Raw genomic sequence first — 10,863 nt, forward strand, 5'->3', positions numbered from 1 at the left:
GATGGATGGATGGATGGATGGATGGATGGATGGATGGTGGATGGATGGATGGATGGATGGATGGATGGATGGATGGATGGATGGATGGATGGATGGATGGATGGATGGATGGATGGATGGATCGATCGATCGATCGATCGATCGATCGATCGATCGATCGATCGATCGATCCCTGGGTGGGTGGATGGATGGATGGATGGATGGATGGATGGATGGATGGATGGATGGATCGATCGATCCCTGGGTGGGTGGATGGATGGATGGATGGATGGATGGATGGATCGATCCCTGGGTGGATGGATGGATGGATGGATGGATGGATGGATGTTTGCCTGGATGGATCCATTGATGGCTGTATGGATGGATCCATTGATGGATGTATGGATGGATCCATTGATGGATGCCTGGATGGATGGATGGTGCGTGATGTATTTATTTTTAATCTCGACTCAAAACGACTCCAGAGGTTAATCGGCTGCAGACATACCGCACATCCAAACTTTGAGAGTTTCACTAAAATCTGTTCAGTGGTTCACAAGATATTTTGCTAACAACCAACAGCTCCAACAGCTAATGGCAAAGATTCGCTCAAAAACTGAAGGATGTCTTAGGAAACACCGACAACAACCAGCACACCAACTGTTGGCTAAATATAGGAACAACTGGGTTATAGCCATTTTTGTGTTTTCCAAATTAGCTCTGGCAGCCATCTTGAATCAGAATAACTCCATCGTGAACTGGTTCAGTAGTTGATGAAATATTTTGCTTACAGACATTATTCTTAATTTATAGGTAAGTTTCAAACGAACATGGCTGTGCTTGCAGTCAGAGTGTCTTCAGGATTAGTTACAGCTGTGATCTCAGGTGGGACATCATCCTGTTGCTGTAACTGACGCATGGCTCGAGCTCAAAGTGCTTAGTCATGTTTGTGAGTCTAACTGGCCTGTGCAGCCAGTCACTGGATGTTACTGGCTGCTTTTGTTATTGTGTTTGAGTGGCTGAAAGGAAATATGGAAATATTACAGTTAAATCAATTTATTTTTGTCCTTTCAGTCCCATTTTGTCTCTTTCCATCTCCCCTATCGTCTAAATCACTAATCCAAGTCTGTGTACTAAAATGTAATTAAATTAGCCCTTAATTTGATTTCAGTCCCGTCTCTCCTGCTGCCTTGGCTGAGCTGCTGGAGCTGCAGGAAACGGGACGCATCTCCTCATCAGTTGCCAAACAGGTCGGTCCTTCAGACGCATCCCCTGTCTGAACCCAGCTGTTGGTGGGTTTTCTTCTTTCCACATGCTTCATGTGGTTTCTCTGTGCTTCTAGGTGCACCAGGAGATGTGGAGCTCTCCAGGTAAAACAGCCACCCAGATCATTCAGGAGCAGGATCTGGGGCTCGTTAGTGACATCGCACAGCTGCACAACATCTGCCAGGAAGTTATAGATTCTCATCCCGATGAGGTCAGTGCTCGAACACAAAACCACAAAGAGTAACGCAAAGTTTTTGCACTTTACAAAAAAACCCAACAACATTTTGGGTGTTTTGTTTTCAGGTTCACGCCATCAGAAGTGGAAACATGAAGGTTTTGAACAAGCTGATGGGCCTGGTTCGCAAAGAGACCAAAGGGAGAGCTGATCCGGTTCTTGTGATGGAGATCCTGAAACAGAAGACTTCCTGATTCAGGAACAAAACAGAAAAAACAGCTACGATGCTAATTTTCAGAGGCTGCAGTTGTGTAAATATTGATTTTGTTTTTAAAGAACCATTATATGTATTTATGAATTAAATATAACTGCTGCGAGTTTTTGACCAGACAGTCACTATTTTTTATCCCAGAGCAAAGAAAGTAGAAAAAAAAACTTATCTGGTGTTCTCAGATTTTAATGATTTTCCTAAAATCACTTTAAGGGTTCAAGACATTATTTTGTGCTGCACACATATTAACACAACCCTTTTCATATAACCTAATGTACCATGGACTTTGTGGCTGATTGGTCTTCACGACCATTTGTGAGGCTGAAGCTCTAACTGCTGACAAGGCGTTCCAGTGTGGGCTCCAGGTAGGAAGATGATCAGTGAGCGCCCCCTGGTGGTAGAAGTGTGCCATATGTTCTTATACAAACATGATTTTTTTTCTCAGTCTCTTTTCCTTTATGGTTGATGTATATTTTATTTAAACAGAAGCAATGGCAGGATGTTTTAGTACGGTTTAGTCATGTGTAGTTATGAACCAGCTGTTCCCATGTGCAGCTCAGAAAAGAAAGATTACCGTACTTTTCATGACAGGGAAGACATTAAGCGGTGGTGGTTTGACGTATCCGGTGTCGAAGCACACTTGATTTCCAAGCAGTCTTTCACAGTCTGGATTGAGATTTTTATTTTCCAAGTCTGGATTAATAATTCAATTCACTTTATTTATATAGCGCCAAGTCACAACTGAAGTCGTCTCAGGACACTGTAAAGAAACATGCACATGAGCCAATTAGTAAAAGTTATCAGTCTAAGGAAGCCAGCAGACTGTGATGAAGCTTCACTTCGTCGCAGTCTACCATCCTGAGCAAGCACAAAGGAGACAGTGGAAAGGAAAAACTCCCTTTTAACAGGAAGAAACTTCCAGCAGAACCAGGCTCAGGACAAGTGGCCATCTGAATCGACCGGCTGGGTTTGAGAGGACAGGAAGTAGAAACAAACACAGAATGTTGTCAGGTGTAACCCCTAATGGAAGAAAGACAAAAAAAAATGTCAAGGATAGAAATAATTAGAGCAAGTAAAGACAGCAGCAGAGTGAAGAAATGTGGTCAGCTTGTCCTCCAGCAGTCTAAGCCTATAGCAGCACAACTAATGGGCATCTCAGGAAACCCAAGCCGACTATAATAAACTATAGGATTTGTCAAAAAGAAAAGACAAGCCCGGTCTTAAAAGGAAGTTGTCAGCCTTGGAATAAGGGAACACATCTCTAGTGTCTATTGTATTTTCTTTATAAAAAAAAACAGGCAAAATGTCTAAAAGTTGCTAAGAGAAACTTTTTTTAATACGTTGGTTATGTATAAAGATGAATATTGCCACAATATTATGCACTTTTTGTTCATCTAGGACTGACGTGAACACTGAAATGAGAATGCAGATACTTGTGTTATAAGATGCCGTATCTGTACAACTTATTTTGAAAATACAACTTAAATCACTTAGCTGACACACAGACCCTTTCCAAAAAAATTTAATATTATGGAAAATGTGTTTAACTTCCATAATTCCATTCAAAAAGTTAATATTTAATAGATGAGAGATTCAGGGCCCACAATTTAAACAATTTCAAGTATTTATTTATTTTTAAATAATTTGGGCTTTTTTTTTTTTGACAAACGGCAGCGATTATGGAAAAATAAGTGTACACTTTTTGTACAAGCAGGTACTGTAAACATGATAAAACTGGTTGAAAACCTCATCCCACTTCCAATAATTTCCCATCAGCATTCAGATAAATGACATTACGCAAACAGTAAATTTATAGAAGTTACGTCAAAAATAGTTAAAAATTGAAGTGAAGATTTGAGTCGCAAAAAGCGTAAATATAAAAAATTACTGTTGTATTTTCACCTATGCAAAAATATTTATCTTGATGTTTTTAAGTATTAATTATGCAGTGAGTGAAGGAAAAAGCTGCAGACTTTCAGTGGCAAAAAACTTTATTGGCAGCATCAGATAAATCAAATACACTGTGCCACTTAGTACTGTATTTCTTCTTGTTAAAAGTAAAAGGGGCCAATTTAAAATCCAGTTTCATTTGTCAGAATGTTTTAATAAAGCATGCATGTCTTTTCCTGTACATCTCAACTAGCAGAGATCATAAAGAAAAGCAGGAGAAATGAATCTTTGGAAAATGACTCAAGACAATCGTCCACAGTTCTGTCCAGAGGTACATGTCCACCGTCCGAGTGGCATGCTGGGAGAAAAACTGATAAAGTGCAAAAAGACTGAACTATTCTAAAAATGTCTTCCAATAAAAATATACAGCTCTGACCCATGTTGATAAGTTTGTACACAAAATCATTGATACTTCAAAACCTGCAAACAGGAACCGGATGAACTTGAATAAATTAAAATGACATTTTTATTATTAAAACCAAGCGTTAAATCAATGGTGTGATCTGACAGATGTGCATAAAGTGGATTTCATGAAATTATTTAATGCTTGCTCAAAGGCCCCATCTTTAACCAGTTTTAAAACGACACAAGTAATCATTTAGTCTGTCAAAGAATCAAACATACCCAAATACCCTGATCTATATAAAATATCTGATTAAACAAATATTTCTTACTCCTTTATGAAATTAACTAAATCAACCTGAATTGTCTTCAGAAATGCTCTAATCTTTTTCAGATTTTTTTTTTTAATTCATAAAATTTTTTAATCCGACTTTAGTATAAACATCCAAAAACGTAAAAAAAAAATACAACTTCAAGCAAGGAAAAATACAGTAAAACTGATTGTGCTTTTTAAAATTAATGTCAAAGAAAATCAGGCAAAATGTGAACTAAGAATCAAATTTAAGGCACTACTCTGCAAGTATTTAGTTACCGTATTTTCCGGCATATAAGCTGCAGTTTTTTTGCATAGATTTGTCAGTGCAACTTATACGCCAAAGCGACTTATGGTTGGTTTTTTTTTCTATATTCATAACGCAATTTTTGACTGACACTTTAAATTCAAAGAACTGCAACAGCGAGTCCTCCCATGCGCGTTCGCTTTACTCAGTTGGTGCAGGCGGAAGAAAGCTGGAGAGCTAGCAGCTCTGGCCGCGATGGATGGTGCCACGCCGCCCAGGTGAAATGAAGCTGTTTTGATCATTACCGTAAACGCATAATAAATGCAACGGGTCAGTGGTGACACATAATAAATGCAGCTTATACACCAAAGTGACATGTTTTTTTTTCCTCTTCATGATGCTTTTTTTGACTGATACGACTTATACTCCGGAGCAGCTTATACGCTGGAAAATACGGTAATTCAAAGTATATTATTGATATCACCTTGACATCCATACTGTCCACTGTGTGCAATAACAGGGCTGATACAACGAAGCTAACATTAAAATGCTTTTGGTTCGTGTCATGCCGAGCGTGTTTTCAATGGATGCAGAACTGAGACTCTCATAAAAAAAAAAGATTTTAAACTTGCATCTTTAAAACCACAGCTGAAAGAACAGATCATTTTGACAAAACTATTAGCAAAAACTTTTTAAAGAAAAATTTAAATACCCTATCCTAATATAATAAAATCTTTATTATTTTTACCTGAAATACACTTGATTTGCATAGTATTCTTCGACTAGAACCTTTTCAATATATGTACATTTTTTAAAGCATGACTAAAAAAAAGTGAAGCTAATACACAACATTGATTGACCTGCTCTGGTTTGTTTGTTTCTACAAACAAAACAAACAAAAAAAAAATGGGAAGAAATGTGAAAACTAGCGCACTCTAGAACAAACCTCCACAGCTAACTTAGGAAATGGGAGAACAAAAACATGTGTTTAGATTCCTGACCATGAATTAGCAAAAATATCAAAATGATACCCATTGAAACTTTAGCAAAAAATCATTTTGAAAATAAAAAAAATACATTTGTGGAAAAGTTATGAACAATTAATATCTTACCTGTTATAGACAAGACTGCAGTAATCCACTCGGACTAGCCGTTAGCTTGTCAGTCTGGGCAGAATTAAACTATTCCTCCAAAGTGAAGTCATTCAATTAGCTAACGCAGTTGAGTGTGGAGATAAAGCAAGGTCAATTAAAAAACGTTCAATACTGAAACAAATGGACTTTATTTGTAACAGAAGACGTTTCGCTTCTCATCTGAGGAGCTTTCTCAAGTCAAAGAACAGAGTGTGGGGTTTGAGTTATAAAGCTGAGGTAAGCTAGATACATATGCAGATTGCCCTCTCACTCCTCACAATAGGGGTTTGTTAGGGACTTTGTTAGTCTGACCCTAACGAACTTATGTTGTGATGAGCGAGAGGGCAATCTGCATATGTATCTAGCTTACCTCAGCTTTATAGCACAAACCCACACTCTGTTCTTTGAATTGAGAAATCTCCTTGGATCAGGAGTGAAACGTCTTCTGTTACAAATAAAGTCCATTTGTTTTAGTCTTGGAACGTTTTTGAATTTTGTCCTGGATGACTGAGAATCTTCACCAGCGTTTTGTCAGGTCCAAACATAAAGCAAGTCGAACAAACTGTTGCAATTCATGAATTTATAACGAGTCAGATGTTGATTTTCATAATTTTTCCACAGAACCCCACTTTAGAAGTTATAGATTATCCCTTAAAAAGACGAACGTGATGAAATATCGAGCTGAAATCATCAGAAAAAAAGGCCAGGTGACATTCCTGATGCACAGAGGCAACACTTGTGACAGTCCACCTGAGAATCTTTGGAGAAGCGCATTGTGTTCAGAGCTGGTTCCAGGAGACATTCAGAACCTGAACGGTCCATGTAAGGGAGGTTTACTGAAACAGCTCTACAGTCTTTGCTCAGCGGACCTGGAGTTTGCATATGTAAAGAAAATGCACTGGTTTTAGTGATTAAATCAGTTCCTTCTTGACCTCCAAATCCCAAATCACACACAAACGCACATAAAGCTGATTTGCTTTTGCTTGAAAAACTTTTTTTTTTTTTTTTTTTTACAAAATTGCATTTAGAAATAGAAATCGTTGGATCATTTTGTCAAGTAGTGTCTGAAAAATATTGCTAAAAACCATGACTTAAATCACCAGAGGTTTCGCTGGGTGGCAGCTACTCTTCCGTAGGAATGTAAGACAGGATGGAGTGCTCCTGGGCGATGGCTGCCAGTTCTTTGAGGAACTCTGTGAAGAGGACGGTAGCAAAGATCTCCGTTTGATCCAGAGAGATGGCTTTGGGTTTGGGCGGAGGAGAGTTCTGTGAGAGTCGTCCCCCGTCGTGGTGACTGGAGCCACTGCCGTCGCTTTTGTCTGCGTAAAGAACAAGAAGAAGCTGCGATGATGCACCGCTGAGTTTAAAAAACGATTTGTAAAAGCCTCGACGCTACAGTACTTTCTCCATGGATGAATAATTCGAGTCAAAAGCTGCAGTCTTCTGAAGGGAAAGATAAAAGCTGAACACTTAAAAGGAAGAGCCATTCAAAGTAAAATAAAATATGCCCTTTAGGATTCTCGTCTTTTAACAAACATTTCGCTTTTATGTTTCCGAGCTCTGAAACTACAGGGACTGTGGTTCAAACACGCGGCTCGAAGGCTCCAACGAAACTCGCTAAACTGCAAATCCAAGAACTAATGAAGTCATGTAGAATTGATTTGAATTTCTAAAAGAAGCACATTGACTTGGCTGATGTTTACACGCACACTGATCATACTATATCATTTTCCATCTTTGTGGATATTCTGATTTTGTATTTTTTTTAATGTTCATGGTATTGTTTCTCATGAAGTTATGAAGCTAATGTACAAACACACGAGAGGTCTCAAACAGAAAACGTGCGTGCTCGCAGGTCATTTTGCAACAATGTTTATTGTGCTGTGCAAATTCTTATAGCGGGTGGGGCCATTGGTCCAGTTGTTACCAATTCAATTCAGTTTATTCATATATTCATATATATATATATATATATATATATATATATATATATATATATATAGCGCCAAGTCACAACAGAAGTCACTCAGCGAGAAGGTTGCCAGATCAAATCTTGGCTGTGGAACTTTCTGGGTGGAGTTTGCATGTTCTCTCCGTGCATGCGTGGGTTTTCTCTGGGTACTCCGGTTTCCTCCCACAGATTAAAAACATGCATGTTAGGCTGATTGGTAACTCTAAATTGTCTCTAGGTGTGAGTGAGAGAGTGAATGGTTGTTTGTCTTGTTTGTCTCTATGTGTCCCTGTGATGGACTGGAGACATGTCCAGGGTGTCCCCCACCTCTCACACAGTGATTACTGGATATGGGCACCAGTGACCCCCGTGACCCAAAAAGGAAGAAGTGGGTAAAGATGATGGATGGATGGATGGATGGATGAACAGATGGATGATGATAATAATAATAATTCTGGAACAAATGTTGAATTTTTACAGAAAGTGCCCCAGACTGCTCCACAAGTGCTAAAGTTGGCTATAAGAACAACCCCACCCCCGTTTAAAATGCATGACCTATATAACTGGTGCGCTCATTTTTGCTGAATAACTTCAAATTTAAGAGCTACTGCTCAGTGTCCCCGTGTACTGAGCAAGTGAAGAAGGCCTACAAATCTTAACAATAATAACATAAATTATTTACTGTTATCAAAGCAGAATATTCTATTTAAAATGCACTTTTTTTAAACACTGAAAGTCTTTGGGGGGGACGAGCCTACATTAAACTGAATCTGCACAATCAAATATGGAGTGATGGTTCACAGGACCATAAGAGTGCAGACAGACCTAACTGGTTTTTCTTTGACAGAAATTGGATTGTTTTGAAGACAAAAAAAAAAAACGTTCTAACGGGAACATGCCATATTAATGGAGAAGTGAGGACGTGTACTTTCCCACAGAATCCAGCTCAGTTCCTGCTCACTAAACCCAACCGAATTTTCCTTTCTAGCTTCAAATCTACAAAACAGAAATGAGAAGTGGTAATCTTGTGGACATCTCGTCTAAAATGATGCAGAAAAACTGGTTCATGCATTTGTCACGTCTACACTGGACTATTGCAATGGTTTGTTATCTGGGTGTCCAAATACTTGTTTAAAACGTCTTCAGTTGATCCAAAATGCTGCTGCCAGAGTCTTAACATTTCCAAAAGCAGAATGGGAGGAAGATCTTTCAGTTATCAGACTCCTCTCTTGTGGAACCAACTTCCATTTTCTGTCCATGAGTCTGACACATTGTCCAGTTTAAGACTGGGTTGAAGACCTTCCTTTTTTGATAAATCCTATAGTTAGGGTTGGCTTGGTTTCCTGAGCTATCTCTTGGTTATGCTGCTATAGGCTTAGATTACTGGAGGACACATTGACCTCATTTCATCAAATGAATACAAATGAATCATTTTTATTTATAATTATTTCTATCTTAACTTTTTGTTGTTGTTGTTTTAGCCTTTGCTCATACAGAAAGACCTGCCATTGTGTATCTGTTCTTCCTTCCTGTTCCTCTTAAACTCGGTCGGTTGAAGCAGAAGGCCGCTTGTCCTGAGCCTGGCTCTGCTGAAGGTTTCTTCCTGTTAGGAGGGAGTTTTTCCTTTCCACTGTTGCCACTGTGCTTGCTCAAGATGGGAGACAGCGACAAAATGCAATTTGCAGACTTCCTTCTTTAGATATAAAACTTTACGAATTGACTTCTGTTCAGAGCCCTGAGACAACTTCTGTTGTGACTTGGAGCTAAAGAAATAAACTGAATTGAACTGAATTCATCTTCTCATGTGACTGTATGACTTTTCAGCTGAAAGTATTTGAAAGTTGTACAAACACAGAGGAGTCTCAGCATTAAAAGAGAAGTTTCTAGCTGAAGGTGTCATCACCTGTTAGACACGAAGCCTCTCTTGCCAGCAGCCAGTGCTGGGCGGTAGTGATCAGCTCCGGAAACTCCTTCCTACTCTCAGCAAGCTCTTCTATATGATTCTTCACAGTCGCGAGCACCTAGAAAACATTTAAAGCAATGCCTGGATTTACGTCTGCAGAGTGAAGACTGAAGTTGAGCTTCAGCTCACTCCAAAGTGCAAAATTTCATCCTGCTTGTAAAATCAATCCGAGTTACCTGGTAAAGAGAGCGAACAGTCGGCTGAAAAACCAAATTGGTGTTGAGGAGAAACGAGCGAAGCAGAGGTTGGGGATACGTCGCTAACTGGGCCAGGATGCCAGTCAGCAACAGGTTGACATGAAGCCTATTGGAGAGCATGTTCTCCAAACGAGAAAGCAGCACACTTATAAACGGACCTGCGGGACAGAGGAATATTTAGATCCAAAAAAGAACAACTAGATGTCTGTTCTGTAGGCGAAGATGTTTAGCTTCTCATCCAGGGAGCTTTGTCAGATCAAAATTGGAGAAAGTGGACTTGGTGCTCCGATTATACAGCTAAATTCATAAGAACTCCCCTTTTAATGAAGTCATTAGGGTCCTTGTTTGCTTGGTCACATGCATGAAGGTGTGAATTTGAGGGCAATGACAGGCTTAATGCTTCATTAGACAACTTCATGAGTTTTTAATTTATGAAGTTTTACCTTCATAAGTCCTTTCACACGTGATAGAAGTATCTTGTGAGTTAGGGCAAACAAAACCCCTAATGGCTGTCCAGTGGGAGGGGAGTGATAAATCTGCATGTGAATCTAGCTACATAAAACGAGCATCTCATGCAGCTTGAAGCTTGAAACTGTAGATCAGAGAAAGTTTCCTGGATGGGAAGCGAAAAGTCCCTGACTAAATAAGTGCTTTGCCGGGATGACAGAGAATCTACACCAGCGCAATTAACTCCACTTTTTTTAAATGTCAGTTTTAGTAAATAATTGTTAAGAATTCACATTTGTTTTCATGGTTTTGTTGCATGTGTTAAACATAAAAATTACCACTGCTTGCTTTGTTGCTATTTTTCATTCATACAGTGATGCTTGAATCTTCTATAATTGTCTATATTTCTGCATAAATATGACCTAAAACATCATCAGATTTTCACACAAGTCCTAAAAGTAGATAAAGAGAACCCAGTTAAACAAATGAGACAAAAATATTATACTTGGTCATTTATTTATTGAGGAAAATGATACACCATTACATATTTGTGAGTGGTAAAAGTATGTGAACCTTTTCTTTCAGTGTCTGGACATAATGAGTTATGTTATTGAGCCGTTTACATATAT

At 38.8% G+C, this 10,863-nt stretch overlaps 2 protein-coding genes across 2 annotated transcripts in view; one reads left to right on the top strand and one right to left on the bottom strand.

Moving 5' to 3' along the window:
* Window positions 1-1,722, top strand: part of gatb (glutamyl-tRNA(Gln) amidotransferase, subunit B) — a 28,958-nt gene extending 27,236 nt beyond the window's left edge. Inside the window, exons 11-13 of the mRNA XM_037690512.1 lie at window positions 1,151-1,229; window positions 1,322-1,456; window positions 1,549-1,722. Of these exons, the coding sequence (XP_037546440.1) occupies window positions 1,151-1,229; window positions 1,322-1,456; window positions 1,549-1,674 (340 nt within the window). The 3' untranslated portion in view covers window positions 1,675-1,722. The remainder of the gene's footprint in view (window positions 1-1,150; window positions 1,230-1,321; window positions 1,457-1,548) is intronic.
* Window positions 1,723-6,658: 4,936 nt separating this feature from the next.
* fhip1aa (FHF complex subunit HOOK interacting protein 1Aa) overlaps window positions 6,659-10,863 on the bottom strand; it is a 53,743-nt gene continuing 49,538 nt past the window's right edge. The window contains exons 11-13 of the mRNA XM_037689955.1: window positions 9,767-9,945; window positions 9,531-9,648; window positions 6,659-6,995 (exon numbers count right to left, since the gene is read on the bottom strand). Of these exons, the coding sequence (XP_037545883.1) occupies window positions 6,799-6,995; window positions 9,531-9,648; window positions 9,767-9,945 (494 nt within the window). The 3' untranslated portion in view covers window positions 6,659-6,798. The remainder of the gene's footprint in view (window positions 6,996-9,530; window positions 9,649-9,766; window positions 9,946-10,863) is intronic.

Source organism: Nematolebias whitei, chromosome 16, assembly GCF_014905685.2.
Source record: "Nematolebias whitei isolate Nwh7 chromosome 16, NemWhi1, whole genome shotgun sequence".
Classification (NCBI taxonomy): Eukaryota; Metazoa; Chordata; class Actinopteri; order Cyprinodontiformes; family Rivulidae; genus Nematolebias; species Nematolebias whitei.